General features: G+C 43.4%; 1 protein-coding gene across 16 annotated transcripts in view; it reads left to right on the top strand.

Moving 5' to 3' along the window:
• The window catches only part of LOC110526379 (F-actin-monooxygenase MICAL2), a 49397-nt gene extending 31791 nt beyond the window's left edge, over positions 1-17606 (top strand). The window contains exons 8-28 of one of the 16 annotated variants that reach the window (XM_021607309.2): positions 178-435; positions 548-663; positions 758-884; positions 1061-1157; positions 2449-2596; positions 3394-3593; positions 5106-5206; positions 5478-5549; positions 5667-5804; positions 6196-6315; positions 6678-7037; positions 7850-7957; positions 10193-10345; positions 10533-10610; positions 10851-10943; positions 13308-13436; positions 13765-13942; positions 14247-14323; positions 14419-14497; positions 16366-16426; positions 17397-17606. In XM_021607309.2, the coding sequence (XP_021462984.2) occupies positions 178-435; positions 548-663; positions 758-884; positions 1061-1157; positions 2449-2596; positions 3394-3593; positions 5106-5206; positions 5478-5549; positions 5667-5804; positions 6196-6315; positions 6678-7037; positions 7850-7957; positions 10193-10345; positions 10533-10610; positions 10851-10943; positions 13308-13436; positions 13765-13942; positions 14247-14323; positions 14419-14497; positions 16366-16424 (2691 nt within the window). In that variant the 3' untranslated portion in view covers positions 16425-16426; positions 17397-17606. Of the gene's footprint in view, positions 1-177; positions 436-547; positions 664-757; positions 885-1060; positions 1158-2448; positions 2597-3393; positions 3594-5105; positions 5207-5477; positions 5550-5666; positions 5805-6195; positions 6316-6677; positions 7038-7849; positions 7958-10192; positions 10346-10532; positions 10611-10850; positions 10944-13307; positions 13437-13764; positions 13943-14246; positions 14324-14418 lie in introns of those variants that run through there. The other 15 variants (XR_002473937.2, XM_021607311.2, XM_021607303.2 and 12 more) reach the window with 15 other exon arrangements.
• Positions 17607-20336: the final 2730 nt, after the last annotated feature.

Genomic DNA, 20336 nt, shown 5'->3' with positions numbered 1-20336 from the left:
AGACTGGCGTCACAGTACAATTTAAAGAGCATCCATCTTTAATGGTCCTCTAATATACAAGGTGAATAACTGTTATTACACCTAGGGTATCAATGTTGCATCTCATTTTGTCTCTTTTACTTCATCCTTTTGGTCATGTTCTCTCATAAACACAATTCCCCTGACTTTGTCTCGTAGGACTACATAGACACAGAGATGCTGCTGAGCAGTGAGAATGTGAACCAGGAAGCTCTGCTGGGTTACGCCCGCGAAGCTGCTGACTTTGGCACCAACTACCAGCTTCCCACGCTGGACTTTGCCATAAATGCCTGTGGCCAGCCGGACGTGGCCATGTTTGACTTCACCAGCATGTATGCCTCGGAGAATGCAGCGCTGGTCAGAGAACGCTTCGGACATCAGCTACTGGTGGCACTGGTTGGGGACAGCTTGTTAGAGGTGAGGAGACTGTGACAACAGGGTTCAATCATGCTTTAAAATAGTTGGACATTAATACTGTATGTTCAGCAAAATGTACTGTTATGCTGATGTTATGTGTCTGTGTGTGCAGCCGTTCTGGCCAATGGGTACAGGGTGTGCGAGAGGCTTCCTGGCTGCTTTTGACTCAGCCTGGATGGTGAAAAGGTGGGCTGAGGGCAGGACCCCTCTGGAGGTGCTAGCTGAGAGGTCAGTGGTCAGTACACACACACACACACACACACACACACACACACACACACACACACACACACACACACACTAAATATATATATTTCTCCAGGGAGAGTCTTTACAGAATCCTGCCGCAGACAACCACTGAAAACATTGGCAAAAACTTTGAGCAGTACACCATTGACCCTGGGACTCGGTATCCCAACCTCATCTCCACCTGTGTCAGGCAAAACCAGGTACGAAGGCCGTTCTCAAGGATCACATTGCTTACTGCAGTATTCACTTTCTGCTGTCACCAATATCAGATTCACCCTTAATATTAACACAAGAAGGATGGACTGTGCTTGTCTTCTTATCTCTTATCTCTTCTTCTGCCTAAATCTCAGCTGTGTCTCTTTGTTATTTCTTCCAGGTGCGTCACCTGTACATCAATGGAGAGCTGCCAGTGAAGTCGTGCTCTCTGGAGCGTAATGGTACAATACGTCACCCTGTGAACCTGGCCAGACGAGGTGAGCCACACACGATACAAGAGAGGCCAGAGAGACTGTGGAGTTGGGAGGCTTTAGTACAGTGTTTGGATACCGCTGTCTAGTATGGACTTACCTCTGATCCAGTGCATGGCTCCAACCTACAGAACATGTTGTGATGTCTATTCAACTGGTTCAAGTAACTCATTTGAAAATGATGACGGATGAGTCCCTTGGGTTTCATGGGCCCAAACATCTGCAGCACTCATTCATTCAGTGGCTATTTACCCAAAAAGTAAGAGAAGATAAGCAATTCCACTCTAGTTCTATTGAGTTCTCTCCCGTTCCCTGTGCTCTGGGAGTGTTCTGAGACAGAGGCCCACAGAAGTCTTTAAGGTGAGGCAGACCTCTCTCGCTAACAGGAGTGTCAGACTGAGGACCGCATTAATCTCATGCTTAGGAAATAAGTCACCTTCTGAGGTTTGTTTTTTCAATGATCCCTGATGAGAGGGGGGTTTTGGTGAAGCCTCTGGACTGTGGACAGGGTCATATAGGGTACAGACCCTCCCCCCTATATTCATCATTTAATTGGAGGCCAAAGCTGGTGGTTCTGTGTATTGTGAAAAGGAAAAACATGACTTGATACACTAGTAGTTAAACGCATCTGTGATATCTTTAGGATGATCTCAGATACCAGACCTAACAAAGTCTAGCTGGTTACGTTTCAAGATATTTTTGGCCCCATGGATCATGTTAAACATGAGTACGGTCTCCATCATCAGAAAATGTTTCTTCCATGTATACAGTATATCTTTAAGCACACCCTGGCCTCTACACAATGCACCAAACACAATGTTACACAACCATGGGTCCTATTACACAATGACAGACAGGTTCAACATGTCCTGACAGAGTCATATGCATACCTCAGCCCCTATTATAACTTACCTCTTATCAGTCTTACCTCTCATTAACGTCACCTGCTGTCACTCTCCCACATCTATGATCTCACTTCCTGTTAGCTCTGTGTTTGTGTTGCCGGGTGAGTGGGTGGGTGGCTGTTAGCTGGGTTGTGTTTAGTATTTTATTTATTTGGATCCCCATCAGCTTTCGCAGAAGCATCAGCTACTCTTCCTGGTGTCCACAAAAACACAACACATGACAAGTGACAAAACACTGATACACTGGTAGACAAGGACAGTCACACAAATGTAAAATAGGGCAATGGAAAACAAACATCTATGTTGTTCTTATTGGACCAACTTAGGTAGTGTCTCCCTTTTTCACGCCATTTTCACCCTACTGAACACCTTGTTCCTGTCTGTGTGTGTAGAGTCGGAGATCAGGCCGGGCAGGCTGCTGACGTGGTGTCAGAAACAGACCGAGGGCTACAGGAACGTGAGGGTGACAGACCTGACCACCTCGTGGCAGAGCGGCCTGGCTCTCTGTGCCCTCATCCACCGGTTCAGATCCCACCTCATGTATGTAGAGCAAAACACTGCAACACACAACTACCCTGTAAACCACCACAGTAAGACTGGCCTCATGTACCTTCCTGTGACTGTAAATAACCTCCATGTGTGAGACTTCTTTATGTCACACCCTGGCATGTAGCACTTCGTCATTGTAAGTCGATAGACTGGCTCCTCATAAAATGCCTCTATGGTATATTGTGTAATGGGGAATTTCTACATTAGGCTAACATTTACATCAAGACACCAGTAATAGCACAATTTCTTACACCCACACCGTAATGTTGTCTCCTTCTGACGGTGTCTAATGTAAACTATGCCAGGCATGAAAGTATGTCAATGTATGTCCTGGTGTACTATCTTACACACAAGCCCCTGCCTCTCACTCACAGCCCATCTTTGTGTGAGAGTAAATGAAAGTGGTGGGTGTGAATGACTTTTGAGATTCATCAAAGAGCCTTTTTCCCGATGTCAGTTCTCTCTCTCTCTCTCTCTCTCTCTCTCTGTTACTGATAGGTGTGATGAAACAGAGCACACGGAAGACACAACTGCTTTTAGAGAAACCCTATAGTATGTGAAAGGGAGTTTGGAAAGCATAACTATGTATTACATGTCACACTCAGTATGTAGGGCAGTTTGTTATTTATGACTTCTTCTTTGTGGTAAAGGGAGGGCTACACTGCTAGTCTAGAACTGTTTCATAACTTCTATGTTGACACCAGCTTAGTCTTATAAAGCCTTCACCTAGTTACCCACACAACATTACAGCAACATTGCGTGATATCATTTCAATCGGTTTCCCTCAGAGAGTTTGATTCGCTGAATGAGGAAGATTCGGCTAACAACCTCCAGCTGGCATGTGACCTGGCTGAGCGGGAGTTTGGCATCCGGCCCTTCACCACTGGGGTGGAGATGGCTGCTGGTCAGGAACCAGACAAGACCAGAATGGTCACCTACCTCTCCAAGTTCTACGAGCTGTTCCGTGGCACCCCCCTCCCCATCTCAGGTACGCCTCACACCCCTCACCCCATCCCCCAGCAGACACGTGTGTCCTGAAGCCCCAGACTTCAGATTTCACTCCTGCACACACACACACACACACACACACACACACACACACACACACACACACACACACACACACACACACACACACACACACACACACACACACACACACACACAGAGAGTAGCAGCCCTTTAAATCATCAGGTCTTTTTTTAAAGGCTCCTTCCCATGTCAGAGTTATTTTTAAATGCAGCAGAAGCATTTGGCTCTGAACACTTCATTAGGAGGAGCAGACAGGGTGGAGAGGCATATGGTCCTACTGCTCTGCCCTGGCCACTGGCAGGTGTATGCTCCCCCTGTAGACACACACACTCACACACACACATTCATGCTACACTTACATCACAAGACTGCCACCAGACTCTCATTATTATTGCTAAATACTGCACAATTTAAATACTAGCACCCCTATCCCCATTCCCCATAATGAGTGTAAATATTGGACTATAAATTGTGCCTTCCTGTATTATACTTATGGTAAAATATTCAACTGAGCCATTTACTTGATGTTCGTATTCTTATAATTTCTTATTTCTTATTGTTGTTGCATTGTCACGTAGGAACCTGCAAGTAAGCATTTATATGGACTGTGTATACCATGTGTAGCCCGTACATACGACTAATAACAAGACCTGAAACTTCACACTTTACCACCTCGTCATTATCACCGTCGAAGGCCCTACCACTCCACTGTGTCCACTGTATTAAAAGCCCAGCCTCTCACTTTTTCTGTTTTCACCAGAGCCATTTCTTTACATATCAAGCTGTCTCTGTCCTTAATGTAATTCATCCCTTTGCTTCTGGGCTGACCCTTGCTTTCTTTCAGATAAGTTATGTCTTTCTAGAGACACTTTTGCCGGTGTGTAAGAGGGTATGAGATTTCATCTAGCTTCCTTTGAAAGGAGCTCTGCGTTGCACAACCTTATCAGTCACATTGTCTGGCATGAGAGGAATGCACATCTGCCCAGCACAGTGCAGGTTACCTAGGGTGCCTGGAGAGAAAACACTATACCTTACTCCAGTTTCTGGTCTGAGATGCCTAAGGTGAACAGAGCATATGAACAGAGCATATTATTGCCACAGAGACATTAGTTGTACTAGCTTTATGGTCTCTGTGAGGTCACATGATATGCCTCTCTCCACAGCAAAGCTGGTTTCCCACATGATGGAATGAGGATGCACTATTTAGCAATAATTGTATACATTCTTATGATCTGAAGTGAAGTGTTCCCAGTATTGGTTTCCACAAAAAAAGCCCTTTATTTATTAGGTGGCATTTCTCAGGAAACGCAGATGGTCTTGCCCCATCTGGTTCTTTCCAACACAATAATATTAGGTTTCTTTTAGACATAATGTAAAAAAAAACATTGGCCATTGCTTTTATTTGGCATTCATGGCTGAGCTCCGTGGAATATATCATACCTTTTAATGCATTCGTGTTTCATTGCAGATTCTAGAGGGGCCGACGAAAACAGTGAAGACTATCCTTCAAAGGCAGTCAGAAGTATGAACAAAGTTCTGAACTTGGTACCAAGAAAAAGGGTACCAAAGGTAATCACACTCCTCTCTCAAAGGTGCCTGTCTGCCTTGATAACTACTGCAACTTGAGAGCCATTTCAGCCTCCCTGTGTTATCATTTCAAAAGTCATTTCATTTGAGGAAGTGGACGGTATTGGGGCCTTCCACAAGTTAAATGTATTCTTCTAGAGTTTTTTTGAGATGGGCTCTTTTTAATTAGTTCACTTTCATGTTGAATCTTTTTACCATTGAGTGCAGTCTGAAATATTTAGTCATATACTATGGCCTGTTTGTTTTCTTTCAGGATGAGAAGAAGCTAGAAGACACTGACCCAACGTACAAAAGGAGACGAAAAGTCTGCAGTTATTTGGAAGAGGTAGTTATTATCATCAACTACAATTTCATAATGACATTCTAAGCGCACCAACGTCAAATACGACAAAATACTATTTATTTTGGCCCTGATAGCTCAAGTCACTATTTCTCATGACAGGCAACCAACTTCTCCAGTCAGAGTGTGTCCTGTGTGGATGAGGGGAGGGGGGTTAAGGAGAACAAGGTCCGCTCCATGGCCAGCCAACTCCTGTCCAAGTTTGAGGAGAGCAACCCCAGCTTCACCCTCCGGAGACAGGTCAGAACCACCAAGATATGTCCTCCATTCCCCCTCCTCAGGACTTTGTCAGTTTTGGACAGTGTCCTCCATAGCTTATACAGTACTGTAGTATGGTATAGTACCTGGCATGTTTGTTCTCAGATGCCTTATACCACAGTGTGCTATAGAACAGAGGCGTCACTACAGACACCCTAGTTCGATTCCAGGCTGTATCACAACCGGCTGTGATTGGCCCAGCGTCGTCCGGGTTTGGCCGGTGCAGGCCGTCATTGTAAATAAGAATTTGTTCTTAACTGTTTTGGTGAGATACTTAACTTATCTTGCAAGTCACTTTCTCTCTTTTCTTCCTTTTCTGTCTTTCTACTAACCTTCTTCCTTGGCTTTGTTTCTGGCTGACAAACCCCATCAGTCTCAGTGTGATTGGGGTTCTGAGAGGGCCCCTCGGCCACGCTCCATGGACATGACTGAGACCCCACGCTTCACCAACCTCAGGCAACAGACCCCACTCAACCCTCCCCCCAAGACACAGGTAGAGGACTGGAGCAGCCTGGTCAACATACTGTAATACACACGCATACCCATGCTGATACACTCTGCAGAACACACACTGTCACTCAGTTTTGGTATACACTCACTCACAAACCAGTCATCCTCTACCTGGAGTGAGAGTGTTTAATGCTCCCTGTGGGTTGGAAATGAAAAATAAGCCCCCCAGTGAAGTAGATTCACACGATAAAGAAAAGCATGGGGCATAAATCTCCCTCCTATTCTCTCCAGCTGTTAAACTACTGGAGCCTGTTAGCTGCAATTGCTTCTTGTTTTTTCATCAAGCTTACCCTGAGTTGATGGAGAGCCATAGAACTGCAGCTCACATGTGCTGTGTGTTTCCAGTTTCCGTCTGCAACCTGTGCCAAATATGCAGCTGAGTGCATCGCTCGGCCCCCACCACAGCCTCCTCCCAAACCCAAGCTCTCTCCCCAGCTCCAAGCCCAGCTTCAGTCTCAGTCTCAGCACCAGCCCCAACCCCAGTTCCAGCCCCAACCTAAGCTCCAACCCCCATCCATCCCAAATCCCATCCTCAGGAAGGTCAGACAGGCTGATCAGACATGTGCTCAGACGCAACCTCAGACGCTTCCTCAAAAGCCAGAGAGCACAGAGTACCCTGGCTACTCTCCCTCCTGCCACTCAGCAGTCCTAGCCATGTCTAGAATGCTCCAACGCCTTCAGGAAGTGGAGGAAAAGATCACCCAGGTGACCTATTCCCCTCTCATTTCCTTTCCTCTCCTTTCCTTTCCATCTGTCCGTTTCTCTTTGTCTGCTCTGTCTTTTTCTATTGTTATTGCCTCCAACTGTGTGATCATATAAGACATCCTTTTTAGGAAAAGGCTGAATATGAGTGTTGAGATAATCATCGTGATTATACATTTAGCATTGTATAGCACATAGTCGGCTGGTGAAGTCAACCCCTAATCATCCACGCTGACCACAATGGCAAGAACAGACCCACAGCCCTGGCAGAGACAAAGAGGCACAGAGGCTGCTGACTGGCAAGTTTAGCCAGTGCGCTGCCCTTGTAGCCTTGTTCTGTGCCAGTTCTGTGTGTCTGTCTGTCTCTGTTTGGGTCTCAGTCTGCTGTTCCAGGAGCACATGTCTAAGTGTGGAGTCATCTCTGCTGGTGTGTCAAATTAGTGTTAAAAAACTGCCACTCTACTCAACACAGCAACACTATTGTTCCCCACCACCCATTAAACAATGTGCCATCTAGCTCCTTCAGTGGGAAAGTAGGACCAAAGTCCACTTATCTTGCTTGATCATTACCTTTGACATTTTAGTAATTTGGCAGACGCTCTTATCCAGAGCGATTTACAATAATGAGTGCATACATTTCATACTTTTATTTGTCTGTACATTATAACTGATTTGGGAGTTAATAATCCGCCTAATTCTGTTACTATTCAGACCCATTCATCAGACAGGGAGTATGTGGTACTGTGTTGCGGGTGCAGCTTTCTCTTTCTGATGCCTGTTCTTTGTCTCTGTGTCTCATTGTATGTGTCCTGCAGAAGAAAGCTCAGACCCAGAATGCTAGAGAGTTTCATAATAAAAGTATCAAGGAGAAAGCGGTCCACCTGAGAGCACTGTTCTCTGGGGATGTGACCTCTACGTCCCAGGTGACTATCTAACCCCTGAACTCTGACCCCTCACCTCTCCCGTCCTTCAGTGTGTTTGTCGTGTTGCACGCTCTAGTCTTGTTTGACATTACTGCTGCTGCACAGAGTTCATATAATCCTCCCTGTGTTGAAATTCAACATCCATCATCTCCAGAAACATTATCTTTTTGGCATTGTCTTCATCAGCTGCTCAGAGTCTGTAGCAACAGAACACAGCTAGCGCAGGTGATTTCAGGTTATTGTAGGACAGTGTTCTGTTAAACAGATGTCGGATCTTAATTTGAGACAGTTTGCTAAAACAGGAAAATAATCCTGCAGCAACAGGAAATTTGAATTATTATGTGGATTATAATTAATGGCCATTTTGTTTGTTTTTTGTGTTGATACATTTTTCTTTAGGGCAAAGAAAGTCTGACATTTTAAAGTGGGAATTACAAACTTTAGAAACCTTTTTAAACCTTGAATACGCTACACGTTTGCATTTCCTGCTGTGCAAGAAAATTCTCAGCAACAAAATAGTGATCAAATTAAGATCCTACATCTGTAATTTAAATCGCCTTCACTGTCAGTCAATATATGACTGTTTACGTTGTGGGTTTCAACAAGGCTTTTTTAAAACAATATAACACCCTGTGAAAACACATCAGGCAGTTCGTTGTTTAAAGCAGTAATCATCGTGATTCTATATTCCCACTGAGACAGACCTGCAGAAGAGAGCTCAGGCTGAAAACTAGGTATCCTCCTCTCTCAGCTCTGTCTGTGATGGTAATTCGCCTACTCTGTGCTCAGAGACTCAGAGGGTTTCAGCATGGACACTGTTGAAAGGTTGCACTGGGTTCTCTGTGCTTCACTGGAAGAGGCTGCAGTCATCAAACAAGGTGTTTAGTGCCAGAGTAGTCATCATACTGCAATTTCCATTACAGGAAAAGGTATTTTATCATCAAAAAAGAAACTGCTCACCTTCTTTAAATGAGTTTCCATCTCAGTGGAAACCAGGGTAAGCTGTTGTGTTGAGGCTCAGCAGGTTGGGGTTTAGTTAATACTATGATAGGAGAGTGCCACAAAATACTTTTGCTTAAAGCCTATCCCCCTGTGCACGCCAGTTCTCATTGTAACTTATATCTAATTATTAACACTCAAAGTTCTCCTTTAACAATCCTCTCCCTCTCTTTTCATTTGCAAATCTCCCCTGTCCCATTCCTCACCTAGCTTGATTCTGATAAACAGGCCATTCCCTCAGAGTCTGATCCCATCCTCCCTAACCCCAGTCCAGAAGTCACCTCATTATACCTTTACCCAGAAATCACCGTTTCTACCTTCTCACCTCCTCATCCCTATTCCTCATTCTCATCCTGTCTGCCCCAACCTGAGGTAAAAAAGAACCACATCCATGTCTGTCTCACTGTCTTGTATGTGTTCCTATCACTGTGTGTCATGCTACAACCTTTGATCATTTAACATTTATCATGGCGAAATACACATTTTATCTAAATCCGTCTGAATTTCCATTTCAATGGAATGCAGTGTCATGGAATACCAGGCATTTTAGGCTTGAGGCCCAACCCACTAAGCATGCAAACTCTAATTTAACTCCCATCTGAGGCTCATAATATCTTCCTCTCTTTGACTTTCCCATTCCAACACTAGTCTGGATCTGCTAGACAGAGTCAGACCATTCCCTCACCTTACATCCTCCCTGCTCCCCATCCTAAAATCTCTTCATCAGTACTTTGTCCAGAAATCACCCTTTCTACATTTTCGCCCCCTCATACATATTCTCCATCGTCCTCCTCTTCCTGTCTACTTCAACATCAGGTATAAATAACCACATCCATGTCTGTGTTTCAGCATGTCAAATCAAATCAAATTATATTTGTCACATGCGCCGAATACAACAGGTGTAGTGCTTGCTGTGCTTGCTGTGTCCCTATCGTTGTGTGCTATGCTAAAACCTCTGTGATCATTCAATATTCATCCTGCAGAGATATTGCACATCTTTAATCTGTAGCACTATAACTGAGTTGGCATCGAAATGGAATGTAGTGTTCTTGAGTTGAGACTAAGCAGATTGGGGCTTGGTCAATAGGACGGTAGAGTGCCATGGAATGCCAGGTGCTGTAGCCCATCAAACTGAGCATGCCAACTATCATTTAACCTATCTGATTCTCAGTCTCTCTTTTAACAATCCTCTCCCTCTTTGACTTTCCATTCCTCTGTTTCCCATTCCCACCCTAGTCTGGATCTGCTGAACAGACCATTCCCTCTCCTCCCATCCTCCCTGCTCCCACTCCTAAAGTCACTTCCCTCCTTTGTCCAGAAATCACCCTTTCTACCTTCTCACTCCCTCAAACCGTGTCTTCATCCTCATCCATTCTACTCCAACTCAAGGTGAAAACAAGCACATCCATTTCTCACCATCTGTCTGTCATCATGAAACCCATATCCCCTAATGTCAGAGCAGACATGATGCTATTATTTTGATGCACTAATCTATCCCTTATCTGTCACTGAACTGTTAAACTAAGTTTTCTTCTCTGTTTCCTCTAATTCCTTCCTTCTTCATGGAAAACCAAAGACCAGTCAATCTGGGGCACTAGATATGCAGCTTTGTAAGAAAGAAATGCAAAGAGATCCCTTGAATGAGTCACATGTGGTGAGTGACTCTTGTGTGCCTCCAAACCATAGCACTATTTATGGCCACATCATTTCTATATGCAGAGCCTGCTGCCTCTCAGAGAAACACAAAATGCAGTGCTGTCTGTTTGATTTTAAACATTATGTAATCTGGTAAATTGTATATATTTTAGAAGTATATATTTGTTTAACTTCAAATCTAATTTGCCTGTAAATTACAGTTGTAGTTATTAACATCACAGTCATGTTGCTGTTTCAGTGTCACAGCAGTGGCTCCACATATATATCCCAACAACAACGCACTGCAATACTACAACCAAAGCCAGAACCTGGTTTTAATAACGTCAAACAGGTATTTTGCCCCCAGCGCCACATGCCTGCTAAAGTAACTTGTACTATCCTCTAAATCACAAAGGACACGTGTAGACACAAAGGTCTTGCATGCAAGAAGCATTTGAGATGTTTTTTTAGCTATCCTGGGGCCTCTCATGCAATGGTTGAATGTATTTTTGTGGTGCTGCACTTTGTGGGTTAGACTGCCCCTCCCTGTCCACAGATTTCTGATCATTTTGAGCCAGCGCCGTGCAGTCAGTGCAATCTGAAGCATCCAGACAGGCCCACCAGCTAACCATAATGAGAAAACATTCCCTCCTCTTCTGTGGCCATACTTTTGAGCTGAGACTCTTATTTTGATGAAAGAACTTTACTAATTTCCCCAACAGTGGCCTTAGTCAGAGAACAAAGTAATCAAATCTCTATCTATCTATATCTATATCTATCTATCTATCTATCTATCTATCTATCTATCTATCTATCTATCTATCTATCTATCTATCTATCTATCTATCTATCTATCTATCTATCTATCTATCTATCTATCTATCTATCTATCTATCTATCTATCTACAGTGCCTTGCGAAAGTATTCGGCCCCCTTGAACTTTGCGACCTTTTGCCACATTTCAGGCTTCAAACATAAAGATATAAAACTGTATTTTTTTTGTGAAGAATCAACAACAAGTGGGACACAATCATGAAGTGGAACGACATTTATTGGATATTTCAAACTTTTTTAACAAATCAAAAACTGAAAAATTGGGCGTGCAAAATTATTCAGCCCCTTTACTTTCAGTGCAGCAAACTCTCTCCAGAAGTTCAGTGAGGATCTCTGAATGATCCAATGTTGACCTAAATGACTAATGATGATAAATACAATCCACCTGTGTGTAATCAAGTCTCCGTATAAATGCACCTGCACTGTGATAGTCTCAGAGGTCCGTTAAAAGCGCAGAGAGCATCATGAAGAACAAGGAACACACCAGGCAGGTCCGAGATACTGTTGTGAAGAAGTTTAAAGACGGATTTGGATACAAAAAGATTTCCCAAGCTTTAAACATCCCAAGGAGCACTGCGCAAGCGATAATATTGAAATGGAAGGAGTATCAGACCACTGCAAATCTACCAAGACCTGGCCGTCCCTCTAAACTTTCAGCTCATACAAGGAGAAGACTGATCAGAGATGCAGCCAAGAGGCCCATGATCACTCTGGATGAACTGCAGAGATCTACAGCTGAGGTGGGAGACTCTGTCCATAGGACAACAATCAGTCGTATATTGCACAAATCTGGCCTTTATGGAAGAGTGGCAAGAAGAAAGCCATTTCTTAAAGATATCCATAAAAAGTGTCGTTTAAAGTTTGCCACAAGCCACCTGGGAGACACACCAAACATGTGGAAGAAGGTGCTCTGGTCAGATGAAACCAAAATTGAACTTTTTGGCAACAATGCAAAACGTTATGTTTGGCGTAAAAGCAACACAGCTGAACACACCATCCCCACTGTCAAACATGGTGGTGGCAGCATCATGGTTTGGGCCTGCTTTTCTTCAGCAGGGACAGGGAAGATGGTTAAAATTGATGGGAAGATGGATGGAGCCAAATATAGGACCATTCTGGAAGAAAACCTGATGGAGTCTGCAAAAGACCTGAGACTGGGACGGAGATTTGTCTTCCAACAAGACAATGATCCAAAACATAAAGCAAAATCTACAATGGAATGGTTCAAAAATAAACATATCCAGGTGTTAGAATGGCCAAGTCAAAGTCCAGACCTGAATCCAATCGAGAATCTGTGGAAAGAACTGAAAACTGCTGTTCACAAATGCTCTCCATCCAACCTCACTGAGCTCGAGCTGTTTTGCATGGAGGAATGGGAAAAAATTTCAGTTTCTCGATGTGCAAAACTGATAGAGACATACCCCAAGCAACTTACAGCTGTAATCGCAGCAAAAGGTGGCGCTACAAAGTATTAACTTAAGGGGGCTGAATCATTTTGCACGCCCAATTTTTCAGTTTTTGATTTGTTAAAAAAGTTTGAAATATCCAATAAATGTCGTTCCACTTCATGATTGTGTCCTACTTGTTGTTGATTCTTCACAAAAAAATACAGTTTTATATCTTTATGTTTGAAGCCTGAAATGTGGCAAAAGGTCGCAAAGTTCAAGGGGGCCGAATAGTTTCGCAAGGCACTGTATCTATCTATCCTGTTCTGGTCTGGTCTGGTCTGGTCTGGTCTGGTCTGGTCTGGTCTGGTCTGTGAGTGATGTGGACTATCACTTTTGCTTTCATCATTCTGACCTTTATTCTTACTCTCTTTCTCCCTTCCTACCTCTCGTCCTCCCTGTCTTCCTCCTGTCTTTTCCTCCTTGCTGCATGTCAGAGGACGGTGGGGAAGGTGTCTCTGGCTATAGCAGCCAGGGCTGAGACGCTGGTCACCCTCTATGAGACTGACCACAGGCCTAAAGCCTCCTCCCCCTGTTCACCCCCAGCCTCTGCGCCTCTGTCTCCGGTAAGCATGTCTGGCTGAGCATGCAGCCTCTCAGACTGTACCAGCCTTGAACAACAGCCCTTATCTAGGTGAAGAACATAGACTATGTCCCAGGCCCTGGCTCTGAGTCAGATGAAGTGGGATTGTGTAAAATAAGGATTGGGATGATTATTCTTTGCAGGACTCTATGACTCTTTATGCTTTGTGAACTAAAGGCCAAACTCGGGCCATAAGGCCTTTTAGGGTCAAAGTTGTGGAATCTGACACAAGTGCATCACTCCCTTATTATCGTCATTTACTGGGCTGACAGCGTTTGTAGCACTGTCTGCCTCTCTGTTCTGTTTCCCAGGGTTCCTTGCGGAGGGAGTTCCCCGGGTCTGGTGACCAGTGTCACTCCTGTCAGAAGCGTGTGTACGTGGTGGAAAGGATCAGTGCTGAGGGACTTTATTTCCACAGGGAATGCTTTCGCTGTGACACCTGTGGCTCCATCCTGCGCCAGGGAGGCCATGCCTTCGACTCTGAGCAGGGTATGTGTTTCCCAACACTAAGGTTTAGATGTTTGCTTGCTGTCAATCAATCAATCTATCAAATCAGCAGTTGTGACAAAGTGGTATACAGATACCAAGCCTAAAACCCTAAAGAGCAAGCCATGCAGATGTAGCGGCACGGTGGCTAGGAAAAACTCCCTAGAAAGGCAGGAGCCTAGGAAGAAACCTAGAGAGGAACCAGACTCTGAGGGGTGGCCAGTCCTCTTTTGTCTGTGCCGGGTAGAGATAATTAACTGTTTATGTGCCAATTTTTCTAAATCCTCATTTGATCATGTTCAATTAGGCAAGTTGTACTGCAAGCTGCACTTCACACAACGTAAAAATGGAATGAACCATCGGAGGACATTCAATTCACATCTGGTAATTGTTCTGGATCATTCAATCAGCCACTTGCCATTGTCATTTTGATGTTAATTTGTGGGACATCTTTGTGACTAAATGGGTCTTTCCCTCAGGGAGCCGGGGTTCAGGAGGGATCAGGGACACAGACTCCTGACTGTGACACAACAGAAGGACGGCAGAGCCAGTCACCAGGTACCATCAGCTCCCGCCTGAGGAAGTGCCTGAGCTGGCCCCTGAGTGTGACCCGGGCTGTGTGTGACTCCCCCCGCCTCCTGTCTCGCTGGGTGCATGGTACGGCCCATGCTGTGGGCCTCCACTTTAGAGCCAATGTGCAGGACTATGTCTTCCTGTATGAGCTGCTGAGCCTGGGAGTGCCCCTGCTGTTCATGCTCCAGGAGGTGCTGCTGCAGATGTACTCTGAAACCGGGCCTGTCTCCCAGTCCATCCAGCCCCTACTGCTGTGGCTGGAGGAACACCTAGGCCATAGGCTCATGTAGAGGCCCACCAGGGAAGGAAGCCTAATCCTAACCCTAACCCTAACCCTATCCCTATCCTAACCTTCATGCAATAGGGTCTGAAGCCTGGCCGAACATTAACTGGCGTATCTTGCATTTGTGCCATGTCATATGGTGGCAAGTACCGTTTGACCATGTGTACAAGCACCTTGTTAATATTTTCTCACAGAATATGTTGCTGTCAGTGCATTAGATCTAGTCCTACACCAACCAAAGAACAAGTAACATTTCCCAAGTGGTAGCTTGGTTTGTGATACGTGCGATGTTTCATGAACATGACATTTTTCTTTATGATGAGGGGTAATGTGCTGTACATGGTTTCATGGTGGTATAAATCATTCACGGTATGTGGTTGATATGACTGCTGAAATCATCCAATCTATATTGCTCTAGAGTTGAGTCTTTCAACAACTGGCTGTCAAAGTCGAGCCAGTTTTTACATGGCTTAACTCAGGTTATGACAGATTTTTTTGTGTGGAAAAAGTAATCTAAATGAAAAGACTGACTTGAAGCACTTTAACTTGGGGAGCTGCCTTGACCTGGGGCTGATGCCTGATGAATGGTGTGGTAGTTAATGGCTGCCTAATGGCTGTCCAGGCCTTGGATAATGACTAGTGCTGATGCTGCACGTTTACTAAACCCTGCTGAACTCACAGGTCAGGGTCGGGGTCTGGGTCGGGGGCCAACGTGGATCTGTGCTCGACAAGGTTTTCTCATCTTTTTTTCAATTTCAATATTGTTTGACACAAATTAAAATGTTTATGTTTTTATTGTAAGATCTCGTATGACACCGTGACCATAGTGTACTTTCGCAACACATTATGATAACTTTTATTGCTTTATTTTATGGCCCAGTGCCTCCAGTATTTTTGTGCATTGTCCGTTGTACTTAAAAAGGGGAAAAGGTTTCATGGACATGGGCTTTGGTTTACTACAGTTCATGGACTGTTTAATGCTTACTCATTGCTGCCACCTGTTGGTGAAACAGATGCAAGGCCAAATTCAATTTACTGTATGAAAAGGTGGAATAAGAGACAATCTTCTAAAGAGTTGTTGTATGCTTGTAATAGAGGAGGTTTTTCTTCATTTTTATTATTTGTACAGGTCTATTTCACTTCAATATGTTTTTCAGAATGTTAAGAATATTGCTGAATTGAATTGTTCAGAAGGACTGAATCAGACATGATAACACAGGCTTTGTTTGAATGCTGTGGTGTGTTTGTGCTTGCCACTCATCTCACTGTTAATAACCATGTCAAGTATGATAGCAGGATCTCAGCTTTATTACCAATACAAATTCCAAAGATACAGTTGGTGCACTTTAAAAATGACAAGTGTTTTCAGCCCTAACCAGAAGTTACATCATTCATGCAGTACACTGTACAGTGCTAAATGGCATGTTGTTGAATAGCACAATCTCATGTTATCTAACAATTACAAAGTTTCTATGCATTGTAACTGGATTTGATCCTCCCTCTGATTTTTCTCTATATTCTAACCTACTATATTTCCTTCCTTTCATTTCTATTCTTGTTCACTTGGAAGTCTATTTTCAACTTTCTGATGATGGGCCTCCTGATTGGTTAGGAGACATGCCATTCTGAAGGTGATCACCTGCATGGTCACATGGTTTTGTGAACAATGTTTTGGAGTGGATGCTTTGTTAGATTAGTCCAATTACTGTCAGCATTTCCACACACAAGTAAAAAATGCTTCTAACCCCTGTGTTTGAGCTACCGACAGCAGTTTTTAGCATAGGATTTTTCAATTTCGTCTGCATCCGCCATTATTAGATCCCAAAAACGATTCTTCTCACAAAAATGTCTAATCTACAAACTATTATGACCGTACTCTGAAAGGCTGAGATTCTCACAAACACGTAAATGTAACTGGTCTGCTCTATGACGCTCATAAGCCAATCAAGAGTTGTTAGGAGGTAAGAAGTTCTTCTTAGTAGATCATAGGAAATCTCAGGACATAGTGTCTATAAACTCACATAGTTGCTGTCACAAACTCCATACTCCACACAGTTGTCACTGACTAGTTGGATGTTAATTTCCCACTAAGCAAACCATTTTTGAATTTACAATTGTAATTATTATATACTCATTTTTAATCAGCTTTTCTGGGGTCTGGACCTTGTTTTTTTTATAGACATTTGTCAATAAAACTCATGAATGCAACTGTTTATGTCAAATGTTATGTTCTACTTGTAGCCCTGGTTGTCCTGAAAATAAAATGGTAAAACAGGTCAATGTGAGGCTAAATATGTGGGATTCCCTGGAACCTATGAATTTATTAAACTACTAATGTCTGTGTCCAGCACCCCCAGCAGAACCATAACTACAGCACACACTTGTTATAGGTTGAAACACATCATAATACCATGATGTTCAAAGTCACACCTTCTAAGAGACTGTCTTTTCAGTGTCTGCATGCATAACACGGAACCTGTGGTGTTTGGACTGCATTGGTCTTCCCGAGTGCAGGTTGAACGATTGACAGACAGCTTTCTGTCATGTAAAGGCATGCCACTTTTTCTCCCATCTTTTGCCATCTTTCTTTCTCTCTTCCAGACGCTGTCACCCAGGATAACTTTTTCTTGACCCACACAAACAAAGGGAACGAATCTCCCAACAGGTTCATAGCTCATGTTGTCTTAAATGAATACATTGAACAATGTTTTATGGGACTTCAAATGCAGCCTGCTTTTCTCATGGAGATTCTGTGTTGCTTTATGTATGACATTAAGCAACAAATGTAAATAAAGTGATTTGTCATCTTGATCCAGTTTACTGTCATTCTTTCATAATATCACAATGTTGTTCTCCCCATGGGTTGATATGGCACATAGAATAGTACAGATAGGGGTAACACGTTTAAGTCGAGCCGTTCAGCATCACATAGTATACAGGCTCAGTACTCAAAGTAAATCCTAAACATGAACTCCTTTTACAGAGCATGTCCTATATTTAGTCTACTTACCATGTCTAGTCTCCTAAATTAAAATGTATGATTGGATGGGTTAAGTTCCTCTGTCCCAGGCGGACATGTTCCTGGATGGGTTCCTGGAGCTCTTTCTGTATCCGTGAGAGCCAGAAAGGATTCTTTGGTGATGAGGTCAAAGGGGACATGTCAAACCATACAACTCTCTCCCCAGCCAGTCCACTGTAGTCCTGCCAGATATGGTTCATGGTTCTCACAGGAGGGAGTCAGTTCTCTTTCCCCATATGCTCCATCAGTGTCTTGTGTCTTGTTCAACAGCCATGAAATCATCTCTCATCATACCTGATTAAGATGTTTTATTATCACATACAGTACACAGGATAGGTGCAGTGAAATGTGTTGTGTTACAGGGTCAGTCATAGTAGTACAGCAACCCTGGAGCAAATTAGGGTTAAGTGCCTTGCTCAAGGGCACCGACAGACTTTTCACCTTGTCGGCTCGGGTATACGAACCAGAGACTTTCGCTTACTGGCCCAATGCTCTAACCTCTATGCTACATGCTACCCCACACCACTAGAATAACTTTTTTTTTAAAGCATATACTTTAGAATTTGAAGTGTTTTAAAAAAATGGTGTGTACTGTTTTATAAAGAATACAATTATTTCAAAGGAAACATACAATCAATGTATTATACTAGCTGCCAAAGCATATGTCCCTGGCTGTATTATCACCAGTATCCAAAACCTTCCATTAGCTTTGCTTTTAAGGGGAAAGCTTGATTTAATGTAATCACAACAGAGGTATATACTATTGAAGCACTCTTTTTTCTAGTATCATCCACTTGTCCCTTCAAACTATCACCACGGAAACCAAAAAAACAACCTTCAGCCAACAATTTTGCAAGTCCTGATGATGCTGCTTGTAAAAATGTATGTTTCCTTGAGTCCTCAGAGCCTCTCACACAAACATCAGAGGGAGATGTTCTAAACCAAACTTCAACTTTAAGCATACTGTTGATCTGGCACATTTGCTAGACCGGGGCTGGATGGGCCTGGACATTTTGTTCAGAAGCTTTGCATCACACAGTGTGACGGACCAATGGTGTGTGTGCTGTGATTTAATCGAATCTACTGGGGTCAGCAGGTTATGCCTCACTCCCTCCTCCAGTACAGCAGAGATCAGGGAGAAGCTGAGGAAATGTGACCCCTAAAAACATTGAAAGGTCTACAGAAGGCCAAGTGTTTCTTGACTAAATAACAATGGAGGTTTGTAAAAGCAATGTATTCAGTGAGATAAATCATGACACACACAGGTATGTGTCTATTTGGTGTTGTATAAAGGTAGATATTTTATTTCATTAATCTGCTGCCTTCAGAGCATTCAACCCTTAGCATAGATTTGAGATTGTCAATTGAGGAATGCCAACTGTTTTACCTCAGCCATTGGAGCTATCAAGTCAAGGGTAAATGTGCATAGCTGACATTATTTAGTAATTGAGTGATCAACAGGACAGAATATAATAAATGATTTGTAAAAAATGGAGAAAAAAAAACTGTTTATGCAAGCGGGATCCAGGGGCAAGCTACAATTTTTTAAAGTGGCATTTGAGCTATTTAATGTCTCCAGAAATTACAGAACAATTACTTGCAAAGGGAAATTACACTCAACTGAAGTGGCACACTCTCTTGACAGTCAATTAGAGTTGACCGCCTTGACATGGCATTTTCTATTCAGCAGCCGTGCTTTGTAAATCACTGCCTTATAGTAATATGCAGCTGGTTAAGGGACTGTTTTTCCTATCTGGCCTGGATGAGACTAACGTTGAGCCTCTGATGCCACCCACTGGCGGAATCACTGTTTCCAATAACAGTGTGATATGGCTCCACATTCTACTCTGACTCACACCTTCCCCTCAGCTTGATCCCTGATCTATGCCACTGTCCCAGGAGAGGGAGGGTGATGAGATATTAATATATAGTGCCTGTATGTGCGGGCATGTATGTTTGCCTGTGTCTCTCACTCTCCCCTACTTTGTCTCTCCTCTGCCACTATAGTGCATGTCTGCCTCTCTGTCTGTAAGGTCTTCCTCTCTTGTCTCCACCATTTCCTTTTCCTGTTGTACCTCTTGCCCCTTCCTTCCTCCTCTGTCATCACCCGTTGCTGTGCAGCTCTGCTACGTAATAGCAATACCCTCTGGACTCTAGTTCTCACAGTAATTTTTATGATCTCAACTCTGGGAAAATAAATGAAATGGGTCAAATTACGTTATCTAAGTTATTAACTGATCACGTATGAGTCATTTACGGGTTGGCAACTACCATCTACCACAGCTCATAACAGTGTAATGATTATATCCTACTGATTCTATTTCATGTCCTCTAACATGTCATTGGAACAGGTAACCACTAGAAAGCACTGTTGTTTAGAAAGAGGCTCATATCAAGAGATCATGGAAATGACCCAAAAATGCCTCTATGTAATTGTCTAATATGTGGGTTCAGGCATTGGCCAGCATAAACATGTTTAAAAGAACCAAGGCCTACAGCATACCAATAGAATCGGAAACACT

Source organism: Oncorhynchus mykiss, chromosome 6 (genome assembly GCF_013265735.2).
Source record: "Oncorhynchus mykiss isolate Arlee chromosome 6, USDA_OmykA_1.1, whole genome shotgun sequence".
In the NCBI taxonomy this organism is placed as follows: Eukaryota; Metazoa; Chordata; class Actinopteri; order Salmoniformes; family Salmonidae; genus Oncorhynchus; species Oncorhynchus mykiss.
Note: the sequence above shows the minus strand (reverse complement) of the source record. Positions and strands in the feature narration are given on the sequence as shown.